The sequence below is a fragment of the Haliaeetus albicilla genome, chromosome 20 (genome assembly GCF_947461875.1).
Source record: "Haliaeetus albicilla chromosome 20, bHalAlb1.1, whole genome shotgun sequence".
Lineage (NCBI taxonomy): Eukaryota > Metazoa > Chordata > Aves > Accipitriformes > Accipitridae > Haliaeetus > Haliaeetus albicilla.
Genome location: NC_091502.1, coordinates 1,836,574 through 1,861,329, shown reverse-complemented (window position 1 = coordinate 1,861,329; position 24,756 = coordinate 1,836,574). Strand labels below are relative to the sequence as shown.

The 24,756-nt window shown below is 39.0% G+C and overlaps 1 protein-coding gene across 3 annotated transcripts in view; it reads right to left on the bottom strand.

The window, feature by feature from the left end:
- Positions 1-3,565: 3,565 nt before the first annotated feature.
- DCLK1 (doublecortin like kinase 1) overlaps positions 3,566-24,756 on the bottom strand; it is a 252,017-nt gene continuing 230,826 nt past the window's right edge. For 2 of the 3 annotated variants that reach the window (XM_069807990.1, XM_069807992.1), the window contains 2 exons: positions 23,586-23,699; positions 3,566-8,504 (listed from right to left, as the gene is read on the bottom strand). In XM_069807990.1, coding sequence (XP_069664091.1) covers positions 8,340-8,504; positions 23,586-23,699 — 279 coding nt within the window. In that variant the 3' untranslated portion in view covers positions 3,566-8,339. Of the gene's footprint in view, positions 8,505-17,994; positions 18,069-23,585; positions 23,700-24,756 lie in introns of all 3 variants that reach the window. The other variant, XM_069807991.1, reaches the window with a different exon arrangement.

Here is a 24,756-nt window from a genome sequence, read left to right as displayed (position 1 = left end):
TGAATTGAAATATATTGTAATGCTTCTCTGCTCAGGAAACATGAGCTTGTTAGAAGTTGAGACTAGAGCTGAAGTATTAAGTGACTTGTCCTTTTCTACTCTTTTATTACCATTTTAGAGCAAATATTTTACATAAAATTAAGCAACAGCTTAAAAACTTAGCTCATAAGTTACGGGGATAATATCAGATCTCGTTTCTGTTCATTTACATTTATTAGCATAAATGGCAGGATTTGAAAAATGCCATTTGGCTTCCCTCCTTATTTTTGCAGGAATATGTATCATCTAGAAATTATTTAATTAGTACCTTGAAAATTAAAGATTCATCTATGCCATTCAAACCACATAGCAATTCCTAAGTTTCTTACTTTTTGAAAGAAATGAAAATTTTTCTAAATTGAAATAATTTAGAAACTTGTTTAAAGGCCACCACTTCCTTAGATAGCTCTTTAGCATGCATGAGAAAAGTGCAATTTAATTTCACACTCAACTAATCCTTTATCAATTTTCTTTCAGGCAGAATATAAAAGGTTATTATTAATTCCTTAATAAAATAAAAAATAAGTTATAGCCAATATGTCTTTAACCTTGGACCAGTTTGAATAATTTTTTTTCCCTCAGATAAGACACTGAAGATCAGCACAAATGGCCAGTGATAAATTGACCTCTGGGAATTACTTAAGAGTCCTCCCCCTTCCTTTTTTCACATCGGTTCTCTCTGAAAATGCCTCTTCTGAACTACTTCTGGTTTTAGCATAAGTCAGTCAATTTGATTATTCCCACCCCTGAACTATCAATGGCAAAAGTTGTTGAGATCTGATGTTAGCCACCTTAAATTTTAACTCCCTATTACACTGAAGTAATTTCACAAAGACTACCCAGTTAAGATTCGTGATGAATGCCAAATTGTCAGAAGTTCGTATCTTAAAGGTTTATTTGCCTTTTCCTATGTGCTTAGATTTGCTGAAGAGAAAAAAAAAAAACTATCACTGTCCTTTGCAAGGTACAGCACCAGGAATTCCCTTGGACATATGATCCATTGCATTTATACCTTACACTCTCTCTCAATTTACCAAATTCTCTCTTACCAATCCTCAAACTCTCACCGTATTATGCACCCCAGCTTCAATAGCTGAGGGCATTCTTTTTGAAAAGAAAATAGATTTCTGGGTGCTTTTATTCATATAAGAGCCTTCTGGTCTTATTAGCAGATGTTGAAGCATTCCAGGCACCTAATAGAGATGCACAGGTAAAAAAAGTAATTACCTCTGAATGTCAGTGGTGGTGGTGGTAGTAGTAGCAGCAGCAGCATTAACAGTCATAGTAGTAATGTCAGGTCTTCTTGAGAGTAACTCTAGACAAGTCAAGTAAGCTGGGCTTCTTTTTCATCACTGCTTTTTTCTCTAGGCACTTAAAATTAGATGTGTATGAATAACTCATCACTATCTTTAAAATCTGTTAGGAACATAGAAATACAAAGTTATCTTCTGGGTTTCTGAGTCCAATGTCTACCTACAACAGGAAACACATATGAGGACCTATCAGAAACACCTCATGAAGAAAGTTTCTCATCAACAGATCAAGTTCCACCTCAAATTCAATTGGAGTTTCTTGGCTCCAATGGTTCCATTGCAAAAAAACTCTCAAAAATGTTTGATCAGTTGGTAGGAAACCATCTTCCAAATGCCAGCCTACATTTATCATGGCTAATCACTAGCTATATGCTTTTTTCTAGCTCTGTCATTTAGCATAAACAGTTATTTTCCCAAGCTAATATTTACTCATGGCTTGACAAAATGCAGCACTGCAGGCAGATGCCAAGAAAACGGCACAACTCTCTCCAGTGTCGTCTCCCCACCCACCTAGGTAGGGTGAACACTTTTGGAAATGACCGAGCACTGTGGCTCATCGCTCAAGTCAATCACGAAGAAGGATTAGGAAGACATCTCCATTACAGGTGGGTCATTCCATGAACTCTTTATTTTGTGGATGCTTTGTTCCTTCCTCTGGACCCTGCTGCAGAAAACTGCAGTTACATGAAGCCTCAACGTAGCAACTCAATTCTTACTGAAGCTATTTGGCATGGGCTATCCAACTAAATATGCAGACAAGTATAAAATGCACAGACATCACTTTTTGAAAGCTGTCATTTCCCAAAAGGACCCATTAAGGTAGAAGCATGCTGCAGAATTGCTATTAAAAAAAATTAATTTACAGTCATTTTTTAAACACCTAATTTCCCCACTAGCCTGTATGTAACACTACTTCAAACAGCTACACACGGTCTCATTTAGTGAATATATGAGGAAGAGGTCTGCATTATGTTTGCTAAAAGAACTAGGATTTCAATTCCATCTGCTGCTGGGTGTGTTTGATTTGTATATTAATTATGCCTGTTTGTAGCTGTAAATTTGCTCCAGATTAGTAGCTGATTGGCTCCGCAGATGGATTCATTACACTGCGTGGCTCCCTTGCACTTTTATAGTTTTCAAACGATTCCATACTTAGGCTTTTTAAACTGCTTTTAATACCTCTCTTATTCAGTGTGAGCTTTCAACCCTGTCTCATGCAGGCAATTTTTTTTCCCCTTAAGAGAAAACACGTTCCTTTGATTCTTCTCTTCGTGGACCCTTTGGCTGGTGTAACGTCAGCTTTGTCCATGGTGCTACTCTAAAACACAAGACAAAACTGCTTCTTCTCCCAGTCTCACAGGGAAATTCAGCATATTCACATTTAGCATTTGCTACGTGGAATGACTTAAACTAATGGGTTTAGGAATTACACGAGCACTCAGCAGGGCGTATATACATACCCGTTACTGCGCAAACTTTAAATGCTTGTCACGTTGAAATAAAACTCTCCCACATGTGGAACATTTTTGCTCTTGATCACTGAGTTTTCTCCCTGGTTTTCTAAATGCCCAAAAGTTCTGAGCTGTCACCTTTGTAGTTAAGACCTGCGAGATATGCTTGAAAATGTAACACATCTGAAATAAGCTGCATAAAAACTGCCTTTGTGTCTGTGTGTGTGAATGTTTGTGTACACTTAGAAAATAAATGTCAAAGAGGTCAAGCTGATTTCCCTCATATTTTAGGAAAAGAATCACTCTGAGCTGAAAAATTGTATGCCAAGTTTCTGCCTGAAGCAAATTTTTACGATCAAATTAAAAACCTTTGAGACTAAGAGTTTATAATGGAAATACTAACACAGCCTTAACCATGGCAGCACTAGCAGGCACTGAAATAATATTAGGAAAGCTCTCCCTGCCCACAATCTAAACTAAATAAAAAAGATGCCATTTTCTAACATATACCCCAGGCTAGCAAATAACAATGATTTAATGTACTCGCCCTGTGGTAATATAGTAGCACTGCAAACCTCTGAGCCAATTTTTCTTTTCTTTTCTTTTTTTTTTTTCTTTTTAAACATATATGCCCCATAGGGAAAGGATTGCAATTTAGCTCTTATTTGTGGATATATCGCTTTCATTTCGACAATTCTTGAAAGCCTTCCTGCTGTCACACGCTACTGTATGCGAGCACCCAACTGAATAAAGACCCACCAGGCTTTTTCAGGAGTTTATTCACAGGTTTGGCTTTGCTTATTGTAGTATGCACCACATTTAAATTAGATGAGGGCTACTGTAAAGCAATAACATTGTCAATGACTGGAATCTCACTTTCCCCTCTAACAGTCTGAAGCAAATTAATGTATTGGTTGTTCATTAACAAGTAAACAGTTTCTGCTACAATGTCAAGGAAAAAGAATGTGTTCATTAATATGAACAATCTTCATCTACAAAGATGATTTACACAATGCATGTCATGAGATAGCTTTCCCCTAACTAGTACACTACCAAACTGAAAAGCTGATTCTTAGGACTTTCTTGAAATTACAATATTGTTTGTTTACCAATAAGAAAGACAGTCTCAGTCACCTATGCCACCATTGTAAGCTCTATAGTAAGTACTTAAAAAAAGAGAGATTTCTGGAATCACTTGTGGAATTAATAAAATTGATAACTACAGACTTACACTGCATCAATGATACATATTATTCCTGTGATAAGTTAAGCTAAAAATAAGATTAATTTGGTTATAGAAATTCCTTAAACAACAACACTTAAATTATTTCAAACTTGAAATTTTTCAAGAATTTTCTGAAAAAATCAGCAAACACTGGCTAAAAAAGCAAAGCAGTTTGGATACACCAATGTAATCAGCATGCCTAGTGCTTTTCTGTTAACCCTCTGAGTAGAACCATAGTATTCTGGATTTTTTTGTACACTAATGCTATGAAAATTGTAACTTACAGAAATATTAATTTATATGTCATGACTTAATAAAGCATGTTCTAAATATATTTGGGCTAGGCACCACATCTGGTGAGCAATTCATCCATCCTAGAATTTTACTTATCCACTAGAGAAGCCAGTCTCTAGCAACTATAAGGGGAGTTTAGACGATTGCCCTAGATTAGATGCTTAACTCTTAGATGAGACAACGCCCAGCTCCGCACCCTTTAACTAACCCTCTGCTATCACCTACCAGTACTACATTTTCACATCAAAGTTTGCTTACTGCATGTAAGCTCACTAGAATATTGCACTTAGGTTGGAGTCCACGTTACCTCCACTTACATTTAATCGAGAGGAATTAAGCTGGCAGTGGCCCCGTTCTGCTCTCCCAAGCTCACACTGTCAGGCATCTCCAGAGCCAAGTACGAGATGACCTGCATCACCCACTGGAAGTGTTCCTCTCCATCTCCCTGGGGACGGACGGTGCCTACCACGACGGCCACCCGTCTCAGCTCACCACACAGGCACAGGCTTGGTGGGAGGAGGTTGGCCTCGTATACGTAATAAGCATTAAAAAAAAACAATTGTTGTCACATTTAGCACCAATACGATGCAATGATTCAAAAGGGAAATGAGGAAAGATGTCAGAAGGAGTGGTATATATTACAGTAAAATGACCACAGTGTGCTATGTGCTCTCCCAGATTATCACATTAGAAGTAGTCTGTTATCTCCTATTTCTTTTTTTTTTCACTGGCGTTTCAAGTATTTTTAGGGCCACATATTCTGTCTTCACTTACCCCCTGGAATTCAGAGGTTAGACAAGAAAAAGGGCAGTAGCTGCCAAACAAGCCTGAACCATTATTATTTCCATGAAACCATCCACATATATACATATATATGGTTATATTTAAAAATATATATGGATATATGGATATATTTAAAACCATCATTGCAAACTCTTTTAAAACAGTTTAAATATTCAGATACCTTTCCTTGAAGCCTAAAAAGAGGCTATCAGCAATTTGAAACCCAATCTCTCACAGACCTAAAAATAACTTTAAAAAAATATTTTTATAGTTATGTTCATAAAACATGAGTGAAAGATCAGAAACATATAAGACGTTGGGGATGAGTAGGGTTTTCAGGACCTAGGATTATTTTTACATACTTTTTAAGTAGTACAAGATGGTGTAAGATGAAGGAGCCAAACATCTTATTTTAATGATAACCCTGTATTCCAAAGCAAAGCAAAGGTGATAGGAAAATCCCAGATGGGTTTTTCAATAATATTTCTCATGCATAAGGTAAGCATATTTTTATATTTATTTTTTTCTCCTGACTTCCCTCTCTAATTAAGAAGAATGAACATTGGCCTTTGCTTTAAGACTGCCAAATTTTCCCCAACAGTCAGGGAGCACGTGGTATTAATGGACACTTTTTTATTACCAAATGTATCTCTTGCATTTACATGGCCGAGCTGCATCTCTTCTAAAGGGAAGGCTGTGATATAATGTGAGAAGGGCAATGCTGGAAAAACGTGCCAGGTCCCAACCTACTGTAAATTGAGGTAGGTTAAGTGGTTTAGCTGAGGGGTTGATCCTATGGAAAATAATCCCTGCCCTATCCAAATGTTACCAGACTACAACCATTAACATCACAACGGCAGTGGCTGTGCCCTGTCTGCCGAAGGTCTCCTCTCTGCAACGCCTCTAGGGTTGGATGGCCATGGTCAAGGATCTGCCACAGACACAGCTCTTTGCCAAAACCTAAAATCCGAGAACTTTGGTATGGCAGTTCCTTTATCCCTTCACCTCTTGCCCCTGCGGAGTTCTCCAACGAGACACCTATTTGGGTCACTTGGGTTACTCAGGTTCCAGACAGGAGTAACCAAGGCCGTGCACAGGGCTCCTGCCCATGGACGTATGTTCAGAGATCAGAGTCTCCTGACGACTTCGCGTGAGGTTCATTCTACTAAACTCATAATCTGCATTTTGGTGCCTGAGGTAAGCTTCCACCAGCAGTTCCTTCTACGGTCAATGGAGTGAGAGCAATAGGGGAACCAAAGCATGAGTCCTGCCTAAAATGCGTGCCCATGACAGGTGAGATGAACCAAACCTGGAAATGCTCGTCTCTCTGTATTACCAAGGAAGTCTGGAGACCTAGTTTCGACTAAATGTCTCATTTCTAGATTATTAACATTGGGTGAATTTAAAAGCGTTCTGTATGAAATACTTGTACCACTTGTGTGAAGATTCACAAGATGAAATTCCTGTATTCAAAATCTTCAGAGCTTTTAAGATATAAATTTTCATGACTAAGGCAATCAAAGATGCACTTTAAAGGATGGAGGAACAAAAGAATTTCAATGCTTTTGAAATACAGTTCAAACAATACTTCCAACTAGAAATACAAAAGAGCATTATGCTAGCTCCAACAAGCTGCAGGTACACATTTGCTGCCACAACTGCTCGTAGGGACAGTTCCATCAGCAAACACAACTCAGAATGGAACTGTGGGCAGCTTGCCCTGTCCCTCCAAAATTTATTTATACTTCCCAGCAAGATCAAAAAAGTCTGCATATCTTTTTGGGCAGCATATTGGTATTTCTAGCTGTATGATATGAAAGAAAAAGGGAGAAAGAAATAGAGAAAAAGGGCAAGGGGGGGGAGAGAGAGGGGAGAACACACTTATGTGAGTTTTTAAAAACACTGTAAGAAAATTTCAATATTAGAGGGGGAAACTTCCATTTTATATGAGTAATAAGAGGAAGTATAAATTTCACAATGTTGTTTTTTATTTTAGAATAGGGTTTTGGAAGTTGCCTTTTTCATTCAAATGAAAATTCTGAGTGATTTTATAATCATTTTTCTTTCAAATTATCACATCTGAAGCAAAAGCCTACAAAGTGTAATATTTCTGTGGAAGCCAACTTTCGGATAAAGGTTAAATAAAATGCTATAATGCTGTGTTGAGCTTTTAACAAACCAGAAATATGTATACTCTGTGTAAATGCCCATTTTATTAAATATTACAAATAGAACTGGTGAGTCATTTTTAGTTTCTCCATTCTAAGACAAAACTTTCGCTAATTCAGTCTAGGCTTTACATATATATATTAAATGACTTGCATTTGCCCCAGTTTAGAAGTACTCTAGCTATTTTAAGGGTAATTCTCATCAATGTTAATCTTTAAAAGTGACTCTCCCGGAATAACCAGGTCACGCTGAGAGGATGCCTGTACATTTCTGAATGTGAGGCAAAGGAACCAGCAACTTCTCAACTAGATCATTACATACCATTACATGACAGAACTTGTCCTCAAGCCATTTCCCAGGACTCTGCATTGTCATTAGCAGCAAACGATATGGAAGCAACCTTTTGTGGCCATCATCATGTCATCCTCTGTAAACTATGAGGCTGCCCTAAACTGAATTTCCCATTTAGCCTGCATAATATCCTCCAACAAGAGTCGCTCCCTCTGGAAGTACGATGCAGGTTTAGAACGAGCTGCTGTAGAAGATACCGTTTGTTTAATTTTATTTTCATTTTTAAAGCCTATATTTGTAACCCCTAAGCAATAGTGCATTTGATATTGTTTTGGCCACAAACAGGCAAGGAACTTTAGGGTACTATAAAAGATATGTGCGTATAAAAGCAAAAAAGCCAGAATAAAGCCCTAATGTGGGTTGTCAAGATTTAAGCTGATCATTTACTCAGAGGGTTAACATGTGCTAAAATTACATACTGCAGTTCCTAGCTTCACTGATGAAAACATTCACTGCTTCTATCTTTAAATAAAAAAGCAAAACAGCCTTAACCCTTTGAGGATCGTATTAGCAGCAAGTTGCAATCTAAACAGAGAACAAGTTTTCCAATCAATTCGGAAATTATTCTTACAAAGATTCTGTGAGCACCCTTTTGTGTTCCACCATCCCAGCGTTTACTGCCGGACAGATCAGCTGTAATCACTTCACACAGCTCTGAAGGATTTTCAGGATCTCAAAGGGTTAAAGCCAAGACTTTTGAGTAAAAGTGTTTTATTAAAAGGGTGAGTTAGGTGAGCGAACAGTCTCGGATGAACTTGGTGAATAGTCTTCCGATTCGGAGTTGAGTTCAGGTGGAGCTTGCTGTGCCTTATAACGTCCCCTCACATCCTGGTTGCGTCTTCGTCGGAAAACCTGCCTCTCCTTATCAAGAGCGGTGGTCTGGCAGGGGCATAAAATAAGAATAAATGAAATTAGGCTGTGTGTGAAATGCAAAGCTAATGAAAACCATGCGTTTTTATGTGGCCTGCAAATACCAGGGATAATAAATGTTCAGACCAAATTAAACCTGTTCTGTCTCAGTCAGGTCTGAAAGGGTGAGCCCACAACATAGCTAAATGCCTTAAAAGGTGCATTTCCCAAATCTTAAGAGGTAGCGTGACATCATCCAGCAGATACAGTACCATATATATGGATGCCATATGTTCTACTTCTGGATGCTATTAATTTCATCCTTTAATAGATTCAAATTTCAAGCCAGATACCAACTGACCTTCCCCCCACCCTTCTCAAAGGATAAATCTGTTTCTACAGGCAAGGCAGAGATGTACGCTCGTCTGTGATTTGACCTAATGAAGGCTGATACACACTCACCCATGTTCAAGTCAGTGCAATCGGCTAACAAAGATGGATTGTGATGAAGTTGTCAGACAAGAGAGAAAAACAAACACCGAAGGGAGCTAGCCCAGCTCTTTGACACCTCCTCATGCCGCTCAATGGATGTTCTTAGGGAGAACGCTGAAGAGCTCTGACGGAAAGACCCGTTTAGCCTGACCACCCTGTCTCCTCCCGTTAACCAAGGTCTAGTGAACGAAATACCCTGCTGATCTTATCTAGGTCTATCTAGACTATCTAGGACTGGGAAAGAAGAACGTTTACGTGATGGGCTTCATTTTTTGATCAGTTTCTGCCACTATTGAGAATGCAAGTCTTAATAAGATGGCTGTAACTTCTAGCCACATCTTTTTTTTCTGCTCTTCTGGCACATTTACAAGGTGAAACTGCAACCCAGGTAAGGGCAGCCCAAGTCTGACTAATGATTTCAAGCATGGGACTGGGTTTCGCTGTCTTCTCGATTATGGGGTATTAAACTGCAGTCCCTGTAAAATTACAAGTTCAGCAGGATGGCCTTGATTCAGCAAGAGCACTTTGACACATAGTTAACTGCCTTCTGAAGCAGGGCTGCCTTCTTAAAACATGGCCCGTGATTTTTTTGGAAAAAGCAAAATGGGAAAAGGCAGGTGGCTAGTCAGATGACATACAAATTGCAAACAAATAGCTGATCATGGCACTGGAGGCAAAGATAACTTTGAGAACTGAATAGGTTTAACTGCTAAGGCTTGTAAAATTTCTCCCTAGTATGAAAATCTCCTTTTAAAAGAATGCAGCCAAAAGGTTATTCTGCTTCAAAGGATTTATTGTTTTCTCTTGAGATATACATGACTGATTTCTCTGGAAAATTTACCAGTTATAGTGTGAGCCTCATAGGAGAGCAGAGATGTATTTATAGCCAACATATTTTTGAGAACAAAATGAAAACTAAATCCATCATGCTGGTGCAGAATAGCATTATAGCAATCCATGCTCTAAAATAATGCAATCAGCATTCAATAATGATGTAACGGAGACAGAAAGATGGACAAGAGTACAGAGCTACTATAGCAAATGGATTTAGTTAGGCTAAATTGCTGAACTATTATTTTTGTGTCTAGAACCTATGTAGCACTACTTTAAAGGGGTTAAATAATTAACTTCAATAAGTTCATCCCCGTATTTTAAATAATAATTGCTACAAAATCCAACACTTCTCATCTGCTGAGAATTTCTTTGTTTACTGCTAATCTTTTGCTTAAGAGCTCTAATTAGTATTTTCAATGCCTTTTACGTTTCTTAGCCTTGAACCAATTCAGTTTTTGATTATTTTTTAATGTGAAACAGAAGAATACCTAAATCTTTTACACACAATGAATATACTGCATACAGTATGTAATTCTGTGTGAAAATTGAAAAGAATGGCATATATTACCATTCTATAAAATACAGATTTCCATTTAAAAAAATTTTTATGCTTACAGGAAATAAGCATTTACTTCAAGTTTAAACCACATCACATCATCCTGTGGTAATAGATACTCTCCTCTGAGAAAGTTAAACATTTCTGGTCAAATAAATTAAAATACTTGTATTAAATTCAACATTTATTTTTAAAACCTGCTACATGAGAATGGTAAATGTATATGTAAAAACTGAAGGTATTTAAAATTAGATAAGTTACACAGAAGAGAATACTCTTGAATAAAAGACTGGTTTTGAAACTCAGCCTAGGATATTGCTTCTTTTAAAGGATGAAATTCTAAAACTGCAAAACTAGTTAGATAATTAAATATCAGGACATCTTTTTAAAGACATCTTTAAAAAATAAGCCCCAAGATACTAGTTTTCTACTATTGTTGCGGAAGCTTTGGGGGCTTTTGTTTAAATGTATTTGTTTAAATATACATAAAGGCACTTCCTGCCTCAATAATAAAAAATGTTAAGCAAAAAACCCCCGATGATCTTACTTAATCCAGCACCTTATGCTGTAGTTTGTAGGAGCAAATATTTCTGGCTGCCTAACCCTTCAGAAACTTCCTGAGGTATTTTGAGACTATGTTTTTCTTTACATTTTTATCCAAAGTCTCCCCTCAATTTGATCTAATCAGTCTTTGCAAAGACATGCTTGTAGACTCAGGGGCATTATTGTGGTTACTCTCCTGGGCTGAGAGACATTCAGAGCTTTTCTCACCCAAATAGCTTATTGAATAAAAATGTATAAAGTCACAGAGAGCCAAAGAAGGGAGTATTTATATAGCAAAAGCAAAAATACACAGGTCATATTCTAACGTACAGTGTTTAACATGTCAGAACCACAAAATGGGTCACCTCTGGCCACAGACAGAGCACTCGCAAGCCCTAGAGAACCTGCAAGGCCGGGCTTATTCCGCCCAATATCGTGATGACATTTTGCACTTCCAGTGTCTCATGCCCTGCCAGACGGTATTGCCACTCTGCATTCTGCAGAAATGCTACTTCATTTAATGAAGTCACGGTTATTTTTTACCTCTAAAGAATTTCAAAATATGATAGATTAATGCTTTGGAATGCAGAGGAGATGGTAAGATACATTTGAGTATTGGCTGCACGTATTTTGTATTTTGTACAAATACAAAAATTGTACACAGTATTTTGTAAGTGCAATTTTCACCTACTGTACCCTCTTGTGCACGTGGGCATATTCAAAAAATCAGCTTTTTCATTATTATTATTACTCTTTTTGTAACAAAGGCCTCTTATATACATTGCCTCAGTTTAATAAATGTATTATTTCATCTACCATTCAGCTGGGTGGTTCGCTGGTGCATGAACCAGTCCATTATGGATTTCCAGGGCATTTCTACTTTAAGCTACTCTTTCGATAAGTAATAAGAGGATCTGAAGTGCACTTATGCTTCACAGGGCTGCAAATCCCAGATTTTCATTATCACATTTTGACTTTTTTTCTTCCTGGCTCGAGGTGAGAGGGTGAGAACTTGGGAGCACTATATGATAGTAATGGCAACTAAAGTGTAAGGATAGTGTTCTTATTTAAGATATGTGGCTGTCCTCCTACAATCCATATGAGGAAATGTAGAGCTTCTTATCCAGCAGCAGATAAGTGGATTGCCTCTAATAGTTTGGTGCTGATGGGTCTGAAGCACTTCATTAAGCACTAATGTATTTTGCATCAGCATTTAGTAATCCTGACACCCAGTACCAAATGGTTAACAAGCCATTTTTGGAAATGCATTTAATTTGAAGTAATGGAGCATCATTTTAAAATCATTGTTTCTGTCACCTATATACTAAGGTGCGGTTAGCATTTTTCCAGGATTTTCCATAGGGAGTGCCTTCATCCTGATTTCTGCCTCTTGATGTTGCAGGACTCCTGAGCCATACAAATTAATTTTTTATCTTGGAAAATGTTGAACTCTGTGTTTATGAACAGACATTCAAAAACTACAACTGCTTTGATATATATGTTGGATTTGCAGTGGGAAGCACCTTATTTTAGCTGTGTGGTGATATTTTCTCTCAGGTCAGTAATTACTGGATTGAAGTAACTGCATTTTATGAATGCGAGCAGTGACTGTTTTTCTTTTCACTTGTCTTAATTTACTGCTGGCCACCAAATATAGATATATATTCATTTCATTAATAAAAGAACATTATTGTGCATTTTGCCTCTTAGCCCATCCATTATTCATACCAGCCAGGAGACTGAACTGGGGATGCAGCTGTTCACGCATTAATCCAAGAAACCCTTCCCTTCACTCGCTTTCATTCTGCAGGAGCATATTTGCAATTTGTTTGCAATTTTCATGATGCTTTGTTTAGTGTGTGGAATTACCTGGACATACGTATTGAAATACTGGTATTTTTCTTCCAGTGCATTCTTTTATATACACGTATGTGTATGCACATATCTAAATGTTCACAGCTAGGTATTTTTACCTTATTTCCTTAAGCTTCTGGCTAGTGACCTCGATATGTTGAGATATGTAAAGGCAGGTTTCCTTACTGTAAAAACGACCATTAAACAAAGCTCGTGGCTCGAGCCAGGCAGCCCTTCAGTCTGACCTTTTTTTATTTTTTCCATGGGTTTCTCAGGTTATATATATATATATAAATATATATATATATATATATATATATGTGTGTGATTGATTCATGATTCAAGACACTTTTTGGAGAGTACTTAAAACTTAGCAATGCACCTCAGTCCAGGAGTGAAAGACACATGTTATTTTTAGCCCCTCAGGCACAAGCTATAACTAAGTCAAGTTACACGGTGATTTGGAGACGTGCAAATGACCACATCGAGGGGACAAATTAATCGAGTGGATTTGAACCTAGACCTCCAAATACAAAAGGCCAGTGCTTTAGCGCACCATGTAACTTCTGGCATGAAATTTAGCTACAATGAAACTAAAAAAGAAAGAAAACCAAATCAATTTGATGTATGCTTTGTACTATATTGGTGAGTGAATACAAAGACAAGTATTCTACACATATAACTGCTGAATCCATATTGCTATATTTAAGTTTGTGTTTACTCTTTGACATCCCCCCTTTTTAGAGACACGATTCCTCAGCTGGTTTCAATTACACGTGGAAGAGTCTTAGTGCCAAGTTGTTTGCATGGGTGAATTTTATTTATAGTTTGTAAATCAGTTGTGGTTTTCTAAGTCAAAGAGCAGGAGAAGAGATTTTAAATGAGTTTAGATGTTTGCCCATTTTTACCAATATTCAGTTTACAGAGGATTTTATGGTATTAAAAATGGCACTCTACAGATAGCAAGCCTGATTCCCAAGTTCCTTGTCCCATTGCCAAGACGTCTGGCTGCAACTTTTGACTTGAAAGTGTATTGTATCCACTTGGGACAGGTGTAAGTAACCCGACAGATGCAAAGTAATGGGAATAAGGAACCAAACACAGAGGATGGAACTACGGCTTTTCAAATGAGCTGGTCTGATACTTTTTAAACTGTGACAGTAAGAACTGTATTTTAAAAATCCAGTATTTTACGAATTCAGTATTGACTGGATTGATGATTTCATTAAGCATCCAATGTAACTCATCTCCTTGCTATTGTCATTACATAGATAAGATCATTAATGACTTTTCCATACATTTCCTGGGTTTTATTTTGCTCCTTTAGCTTTTATATAGTGTCTGTGGATATCTAGAAAATAATGTACGCTAATATTTTATACTAATCTTGTTGTTAATACTACATATACTAATTTTTTCTACTAACATTTTACGTTAGATACAACCACTCTGGTGCTCCCTTGGTATTCTGAATCAGCCCAGAAAAGGCAGAAAATTCAGGCCATTCTGTCAGTAGCAGATTAAAATAACGTTAAGATTAAGACATAAACCAGAACCAGTAAGGAAATTCAGGGTCGAAGAAAACATTGGTAAGTTAGTTATGCAAAGCATTGCCTTCAGAATGTGCTGCCATTAGGAGGAACAGGTAAAGCACCTGAAGAAGGCTATGGACCCAACACTGCAACACTTGGGGCTGAAGAGAAGGCTTGAAATACTTTCACTCTTAATATTCTGGCTCAGTTACAATAAAGCCAGAAAACTGGAGTCACACAAACTGTTAAAAGCCTCAGTTAAGTACATCTTCAAGAAAAGTTCCTTATAAGAAAGTAAATCTATCAGTTATGATATATCTGAAGGACAATGCGGGTGCCATTTGGATTTGTTGTGGTCACTGTTGCTAAGTTCCAGTAGAGGGAAATTATAAAAGCTGAATGTATTGGCTTTAACCCTTTTACAAAGAGATCTATCAGAGAATGGGCTGCCTTTGGAGAAAAGAAAAAGAAATCCCAAATAATAGTACCTCTGCTTAGAGATGGGTGATCTTGGCTGTCTTCAACTTGAGTTGACATTGGTAATCTGGGGTGAATGAAGATGAGATTGCACCACCGGCATTAATTACCCACCCGCACCAAGGCTGGCTTTCCTGGCTACCAAGAACAACCAAGGTTTCACCAGCTGTGGGGCAGTGCAGACTGCAGGGGTTTAACTGGGACCTCCAGGTCTCGTCCCCTACTGACGCTGCTTTGGCCTCTTCTGCACTTCTGACTGCAGGGCTGACGTCCCGACAGCATTAGGTGGGCTGCTTTTAAAACATCTATCAGTCTGGGGTCCAAATGACCTTACTGATTTGGTCCCTGTGTTTTTTCTGTTCCTCATATTCAAGGAACACTGTAAGATTTTCCAGGCCTTACATCTCATACCTGCTACAATAACTATTACTGTACTGTACACGAGGTTTGTCGTATTCTAGTACCTCAAAAAAGTCACGTCACTTTTGCACATAATATCCTACTGAAAGGGAGTAAGACAGGATGCAGAATGACTGCTCGGAAAATTAGGACTTTGAGACACTTTGAATAGGGAATTCTTTTAGGCAGAGAGAGGAAAGTGTTTTCTGGCTGATTGAAGGGGCAACTATTTAAAAAGATATTTAAAAGACTGCTAGAAACTATGGATGAAAACGATCAAAGGAGTGGAGAAGAAATTAATAGTTTAACGCTAACAAAGGGAGCATTACTTTTTCCTTGGGACCTGTTTTCATTTTTCCTTGTACTTGTGAATTCAGGTTAATTTTCATGGGCCTGTGACAAATTAACTGTTTTATAGATGGGAATTGATGAACCTTTTCATATGCTTTGCATTTGCCCTACTAAAAAGTAAACACTTGCTCCATCGAAATGGTTTTATTTAGACTGAAATGTTGGTCACTACAGCAGTTGCTTGTTTCTTGGAGATGAAAGAGGACCAAACACAGGGCAGTGCTTGTTCGGAGGTACCCCTGTTACAGCATTTCCTAATTAAGCATCTACACCTAGGAGCCTTGCTCTCCCAATTTGCCTTTCCACACTAGGTGCCCTGTTTAGAAAGCACTAATTACAAACATTGTTGTTACTGCCCCCAGCTGGAAAACAGAGCAGTTTATGTATGAATAAGGGAGATTATCGCCCATCTGCTCCAGCCCATTATTCAGGGATGTGTCATTTTGTATGCTGATGGCAGCCATTACTAGTGCTTCAGTCAAATGGCCTTTTTTTTTTTTTTTATAGCGTTTATTTATTTACCAAGTTGCAGAATTAGTCCTCCCCCCCTACTTTCTCAAACCGCATATGGTTTGTTTCAAAATCTGGGCTATGCAGTTAAACTGAGTCAAGGCCAGTCTGAGAGGGGATGCTCGCTTTTATCACAGGCTCCTCTTTCTGGTGGTCTGCTCCCCCTGAAGCTGGGGTTTTAGAAGATCCAAGCATTGTGTGTAGCAAATGGAAAGACAGTTTTGTTGTTTGGGGTTTTTTTTTTGGCATAAAATAGAAATAGTAAAGCAGAGAAGGAGTGTAAACTGATCACGGATAGCAATTAAACTCCAGGAAGACAAAGCTCATGGGCGCTTTCCCCCATTTTACAGAGGAGGCATTAAATTTGCAACTATTTGACAAAGTCCTGCTTGACACAAAATGCCATCTCTCCTTCGTAAGCAGAAAAGAAAAATTCCTCTAATACTATCAAACCCACACTCAGCTAAAGCCGGGCACTCAGGCCCCATTCTCCCCTTCTCCAAAACCAAAAAGCACAGACGCCGTGCTGCCGGCTCTCGGCCGCCTCACAGGGCTGGAACCTATGGAGCAGGATCCCAAGTGACAAGACAAAATAAACCAAGCCGGTTTTGCTACGTCCTCGCAGGTCGATGTAGGCGTAAAGCCACCGACGCGAGAGCGATAGGCTGGAATTAGAGGTTCTGCTGCACACGTCAGCCCTTGGAGTGGAAGAGTTTCTCAATTCTCGCTAGCCAGCGTTCAGCTGATGGTTGGGAACGACTTTTCTACTTTTTGCCTGAAAAATAGGATTATCTTTGTTTTTCCTGACCCCAGAACATCCATATCAGAATCTACTTCACCCTCAGTGTGCGCTCAGGGGACTGCTAGGTTTTACGTGCTGTGGCCCGATCCATGCACTCGGTGAAACGATCCAGGGTGGGAGTTTTACTTCACTGCAAACACTCGCAGTGACCATCTCTGCTGTTTCACTAACGCGGTTAATTTGCTGAGTTTTTCCAAATACCTCACAGACGAGCTTTTAAACACTGCAGCGTTAGAAAAACGCAGGTTTCGCAAGAAACTTACAAAGATTTCTCCAGCTATCAAAACGCGGGTCTCGTGAGTAATAAGAAGGAAAAAAGCCAGCAAATAACCACTTGATGGGAACTCCAGGGCTCTGGATTGATTGAGGAGCTGCGCGGGCCTCGCGTGGGCTATCAGACCTGGATCCCTCCTTGCCCCCACTCCAGAATAACCCCCTCCCGCCCAGAGCCCCATTTGATCATACAGGTTAAGCCAGCTAACGACAACCCTGGCACAGTTACACGATGAAGAAAAATATATTCAAAAGACTCATGCAATATTTAAAAAAATCAAATCAAAACAAATAGGTATCGGAAGGGTCTTAAAAAGAAAAGAGAAAGAATGCATTGTTAGAAACACAAGCTTACCAGCACATACAATGCATTGTATTTCATTGAACTTGGGAGAGTTTCTACGAACCGTGTTATATAAATGCATTGTTCAATCTAAGGTAAGGATTGTGTTTAGTGGGTTTAAAATGACAGTATATAGCTCCACATCTCGCATGGAAAAAGAGGAAAATATATGCTGAGAGCCTGTTGCTGCTCCGTGTGTTTCCAACCAGGAGCGCAGGGGAAGCAGATGCCTTAACAAGCAATAGGGAGGGGGAGGGTGCGTACTTCAGCATATCTAGTAGATTTTCTATATACACTGTCCTTTTAACTATAGGGGAATCGATACTGAGCATGTGCGATGGAGAGAAAGCTGGCGATGTGGGTGTGAGGGATGGTGAAGAAAGGGAATGAGGGGGTGTGGCATCTCAATCAAGATTAAAACGAAACTGATAAAGCAGCATATGGACCGGATAACAAATCAAAAAGCATGTTTATCCACTGAAGGAACTGGTTAATGGAGACTGCCAGCACGTTGCCATGGAAACACTGACTGTTGGCGCTGCACCATCTCATACCTTATCCAATACATTCCTGGTTGTTGGTAGTAGTCCAAAGACCCTGATCTCTTGATGGTAAACCCGTGGTCCAGCTGAGCAGAGAGAAACGGGGCAACTCAGTGGATCGACATTAGGCTAAAGAATTCAGACTCCAGAGCAAGCTGTTCCTTATTTAGTGCATATTTACTGTTTTCACTTTCAGAAGGCACTTATCTAACATCCTAGAGCTACGTACCAGAGACGAAAAAGAAAAAAAAAGTAAAGAAATAAAAGAAGAAAAAGATACTAACTCTAGATTCGGTCTTGCTAAATTAGAAGCCAATTTATTCAAGCTAAAATGGAGTTTGTGAAATAGGTTACTTAATGCATAATGCATTCATTTGAAAGTCTGACAAATATCTTGTTACCTCCAAAGACAGAAGTGCCCTTTTAAGTTGCACATACCAGTAATGGAAAATTATCTTTTGCAATTAAACTGAGAGGTTTAATAATTTAAAAAGAAAAAAAAAATGCAGTGCAACCATCACAAGGAGCAGGCTAGACAGACTACACAAGGCTTAAATTAGACTGCTTCATAATCATGGAATGTGTAAAGATGAAAAGAATCAGGTTTTGATACCCCATCAATCATGGTAATTCATTTCTAAAAATGCGTTAACCTTGGAGAGTAGGACTACTCAGAGCCATGAATAACATTGTTTATCATTTCAGCTTACACCTCATGCTCAAAAAGATAACAGTACAAAACTATTCAGTTTAAAATTGCACCAATTAAAGTCAAAATGGAAATGAACTTAACATTGTGTCCAGGAAAGTGTGCTCGTGATATTACTTAAGGAATACAGATCTTTTAAGTTTAGTTTATCATTAGCAGAATCATGTGCATAGGAACAAAGAAAATGTGTTGTTTTCTCTAAGCCTTCTGTGCTGCACTAACAGACGGTGGAGACATCATTTAGCCGAGTTAAATAAAATTTTAGGGGAAAATATCTTGAGGGAGACACTCTGCCCGCTTTAGAATTGTTAGTTGCGATGATTTTCACATTTTGCCCTATAAAGAGAAAAGGCCATTTTGTGCTTCAATAAGAGCGTGGCATATATTTCCAATACTGATGACAGTTTCTAATTTTAAATTCAGAAAAGCAGTTCAACACATTTCCAGTTACCAACCACTTCAAGGGTAGCTAGGAGCTAACTGCAAATTTAAATTTTTCTTGATGACTCCCCTGCAAGTGTGGAATTTAATAATTTATTCCATTTTGTTAAAACAATGCCGCTTTCATCTTATTTAGAATTATTTAAAGGACGTTTCCTGTTTAAAACCATGAGAACCTTGTACCTAGAGTTAATTTTCTGTTGGCTTAACTACACTGGTCTACTATTGCCATCTACTGGCTTCCCAGTACGCTGCACATAAAATACACAAAAGGGATGTCTTCAAAAGCAGATAAAAAATATCGCCCCCCAAGCGAATAGCTAAAAAGTAATGTAGAGAAAATGGGGAGAGTTGCTTCCTAACACGAGCCGAACCAATTTCGTGGGTGTGGAAGCCCTGCCGTGAGAAAGCTGGCGGTGGACGATGATCCCCAGACGACACGGACAGGAGATGGGAAGTGATAGCAGAGGCACGGGTTCATCTTTAAGCCAAGCAAAACTCACAGTCTAAACTTGGCTTCTCTTCCACACCGCCCAAGAAATCCCGCCGCTAAAAATGCCACTGTGGCATCTGTAATTTTATTTTAAAATCGGCAGAACGCAGGGCAACGACCCACCCAGAAGATTATCATTAGTCTTTTCCTCTGTCTTAACAATGGCAAAAATACGAGCACAAAAGTGACAACATACAGGCAAAGCTTTAACACTTCAGACAAGAACACAAACTAAACAATGCTGGGTTCATACAAGGGAGTACAGCACACCTCTGGATTGCAGAAGCATTCTTAAAAAATGATTCTGGCTCCTGGTCACTTTAGCCACTGTCACTAAAGCCCAGAGGGCACGGCCACAGGGTACTGTTTTGTGGCCAGAGGAAAAGAAAAGGGATGACATCCCTGCAGAAGTGAAGGGAAAAATCTATCCCCAAATTTTAACAATACTATTTAGTAAAAGTCTGGGTTTATGTTTTTAGTGCAGTATCTTTTAGAAACACCATCATGGAACTACAAAATACTGTTCCTATTGGAAAGCTGTATGAGAAACCAGATCCTGCAAATATTTTGGCACATGCTTAACAGTACCGCGGCCATTCTGACATGGAGCGGAGGGGCACAGTGTCTGCTCCAGAGAGCGGCAGTCAGTGCCTATGACAAGAGTTTAAGAACAGGGCAAGTCAAGTGATCTTTCTCCTACGCACCCTCCCATCCGCAAGCAGTGTTTTTTAGGGACTTGTTAATTCTCTTGCCGCTTTAAAAGCTAGCTCTCCAATTAAAATTTTGCTGGCAAAGCTATGTTCGTTTAAGGGAATTTTTTCCCAGCTGACATAGTTATGCTGGCAGAACTTTTAATGATGTATTAATGTATCAACAGAAAAGTCTCTTTGCCTGCATAGTTAATTTTGTTTGAGGGAATATCTTCTGCTACATCAGCAAAGGAACTACTTTGCTAGGCATACACAACACATTCGTTATCGTAGTTTGTCCAAACTGACAAATCCTTTCAAACGTGGACAAACTTGAAGTCTGGACACACGCACAAGAACTTGTAGGATGTCTCTGCCCTGATTGGTCAGACACGACTTTTACTGAGGATTACCACATCAGCAAAGCAGACCTAAGGCTGAACCAAAGGAGTCAATAAAATGTACTTGGACATGGCTGAAGGAAGCAGTAGCCACAGTAGCCGTATGTAAAATACACGTGGCTTCAAACATCCTCCCAGTCAAGCTGACCGCAAACACATCTTTAGGAACTCAGTTTTCATATTATAGTTTTAATTGGTGCATATGATAAATACTGCTTGAGATCTTTGAGGTGTGTTACTTCTTACCACCAAAGAAAACAGGCATATAATATCATACCAGTGTGAGGACAAATTAAGTACTAAATACCACAGCAGCTATCTCTGTACACAAACAGAGTTATAAAACTCAAAATAATGCTAATATTTATCTTTTATACTATTAAGTAAGCTATATAAATATATGCACATATTAACACATTTTCACAAACACACACGCAGACACAGATGTGTTATATAATATATAGAAGGCATCTCTATATTATATACACAAGCACTCTCTCAAAAAGTTACAGTAAACATACAGGCAGGCACAATAAACCAGTATTTTTTTAGAAAATACACTCAGTGCACATCTTTAGTGCTGAACAATATGTTACAGCATCTGTACATACTTTGAAAGTTCTAAATGTAGAGCAGTCTTTGTTAATAAGATTTACTTCTATGATATTTGAGATTGCACAGTTAAAGGAAGACTCCCAAACATAAAACCCTGATGACATCCATGTCAAATGTATATTAAGTATGCTTTCAAATGCAGAAACTACTATTAAAGGCTTTGTTGTTTTGCTTTTGGCTTTATTTTACTTATTAAATTAGTTTTGAAGAAAATGAAGGCAATTTATTCTTAAAATCAAAATTACCTAGCTTTCTGGAACATTACCAAAACACTAAAAAGGCCTGTACTTCCCCACCTCTTCCAAGTTTTTAGAAAATAATTGACACAAGCTAATCAAACCACCTTCTGAATTTTATAAAAATATTCTAAACATTTCTACTTTATAGGCCAAGTTGCAGGGTTAATCGTGCCAAAGTATGATCTTCACCCATAGAGATGATCACTAAAAATAATCTGTTAAATTTCCAAACACTAAAAAATAAATAAAAGCCATTAAAAATATAATTAAACATATACTTTTTTTTTTCTAATGTATAAAGTTTTGCAGTGGAAAGATTCACTACAGTGCCTTTTTCATTACTCAAGTGTCAAACTGCTGTAAACAATTCCTAAGCAGAGCAGCTGGGGCAAAGAAAAAAAAGAGGAGGGTGGGGAAATTAAAAACATAAAGGAGGCGAGGGATGGATGAGGACAGAGGCATCATTTCTCGCTTTTAAGCTTTGAAGTCATTAGCATGGAGGATCTGAGCAGTAATTCTCATGGACAAGCGTGCTGGCAGTCCATTCGAAAGGAACATGGTTTCAGCTAGTCTATACAGAACATACCTGCATTTCAGATGAGCAATGGGTATGTGATGTTTTAGTTGTGGGAGAGCTGTTGCAGTATTATTGCTTAAAAATGAAAATAAAGAAATGCTGACTATGTTAGCTGATGACTGAGAAAATCTAGGAAAAGCATGAAGAACAACTTGCTTCCATGTTGAGGACGTTCAGGGTTGGAAAGAAAAAATATGAGAGGCACAGCTTGAAATTTTAAGTACTTATACCAAGTAACTTTGAGAGAGTATCCGTTTTGCTGCACAAAGAGTTCACACCTGTGAGCCAGATTGCATGTGCTGAGCTGAGTTTACTTCACGCTGATTTAACTCACCACTGGAGGGGCTGAGCTGAGAAACATGAAAGTGGAAACAGTACAAGAAAGTGTACATGTGCAGTCACACCACCTGCAATTTATGGAAGCTGGGAATGAACACTGAGTAATCTGATATGGGAATGGTTATGTTTAACGTGTCACTTATTTTTAGTGACTATTTGGAGCGTTAACATTACCATGAGTAATAAAGAAAAGCTTACAAACACAGGCAGATGTATCAAAAAGTGTGAAGGATGTGCATGTTACTCTTCAATGGCATATGAATAATTCCAAAATACACTGAATATATTCTGTGTGCATGTATATCAAATACACATGTTCATCTTTGGGGAAAAAATACGAACATATGCGATGTATGCTACACTGAGGATGCCACTGAAACCTCAGTACAGCTTGGTCAAAAGTTTGGTCAAGCTTGGTTTCAGAAGCTCCGACACGGTCTAACCTGGAAGGCCTAGACTGGAACTGCAACATGACAGAAGGCAGCAAGGAGCTCTGTTAAGTCTTTACCCAATTAAGTCCTTCTCCTCCTGCCTAAAGGGAAGCAGCTTGCGTGGGGCAGTACAATAAAACGCGGCTGCTCGGGTGAATCTGAAGTGGCCAGTCTCATATCAGCTACGAAGGCAGCAGTGAGGCATCACAGCTCTCTTCGATGTCTTCAGAGAAGAGAAGCTTAGGCTGCCGCACAGATTTTCTGTTACACTTTTGAAGTAATTTCCATTTTAAAGTGCTGCTGTCCTTCTACGACAACCTCTGTGTGGCCTCAATAAATGTGATGATTATGCTGCCAAGTAAAATGTCATGATCCCATAGTTCAAATTGTTGAATCTCCAGTGGAGTTAGGTCCACTGATCTTCTGGTAAAATGTGGAAATGTGTGTACAGTTATATCTCCTAGGGCTGTTAAATAACAATGTGACTCACAAGGAGAATCAATGGCGAAATTGTGCAGAACACCAGCCTAGCTACGTTTATAGTAATTAAACACTAGAATTATCTAAACATTAACCCTCTCCGGTTTCTTTTGGTGGCATGTCCTAAACACACACTGTCTTGGGGGCACATAAATTCAAGTGTTTCGGCTGTGTATTTCAGATGCTTACTGCTATGACAGAAACTCCAGCTGCTGTGCTGTTCGGTTTAGGGCCTGTGTTGAAATGCTTCTTTATCTTCCCAGCTACTGAGAGCTGATGTTCATTCTCTGGAAGGCCATCGTCCTGCAGAGAAATAAAGCAAAATAAAACTTCAGAGAGAAAAGGTGAGATAAAGAAATCGCGAGGCGATTCTGATAGCACCTGTCATATATAGAAATATATGAATATAGAAAAGTTTACAAAAAGTTTGTAATGAAATATGGGTCAATCATTGTCTCCATCAATATACCTAAGGTATTTATAAGATGAACTCCCTATTATGTCACGAACCAGCCTCTCTCTTCTTCCTTACCCAATATCTTCCTCTCAAAATTTAGGTAATGTTGATTAATAATAATTGTTAAATATTGTATTATTCTTTCTACCATGTCTTAACTACCACTGGCCAGTTTGGTTATTTTTAAGTCCATTCACATTTCAAAGCTTGATAAGCTCAGACCTGTTTATGATTCTGTTTACTCATCGCACAGATTTAAAGATAACGACCTCAGAAGCAGAAAGCGCCCAAGAGATTACGGAGACCAGAGGCCCTGCTTTGGTAGGACGCAGGAAAAGCTCTCCAAAAGCCCCGAGAGACACTGACGAGGTCCTTGTCTTGCCGTAAAGGTGACAAACTCGGGGGCTACGGGGTCGGGTGAACGTTGCGGCCATGGCGAGCCCCACGGCAAGGAAACCCCGGCAAGAGGGGAACGGAGACGGACCCGCGTTCTTGCTGCCGTGCGCTCCAAGCGAGCTCCAGCCCCAACGCCGTGCGGATGGGCTCCCTTGGCAGAGCAAACCTGCCCACCCGCACCCAGGCACGCAGGCATCCTCGATGCCGAAGCGAAGCCCGAGCAGAAAGAAAGGAGCCTGCAGTTGCGCGCAAGTCAGCGGGTTTGAATTCAAGCCCGGGAGAAGAAAGGAGGGGTTTTTTTAGAAATTTTAAATAAGATCCTTATGCCTGAAAAAAAGTGCAAAAAGCCACCGTGCGGTGAGACTTCCCCGCTAGTGGGATATGCAGGATTTTGGGCGACAATGTGCAGAATAGGCAGAACGTGCAGGATATCAGGTCACTGGCCATCCACAGTGGTCATCCCAAGCTGGTACCACATGGTATGTGTGGCTATCAGCAGTTGAAAAA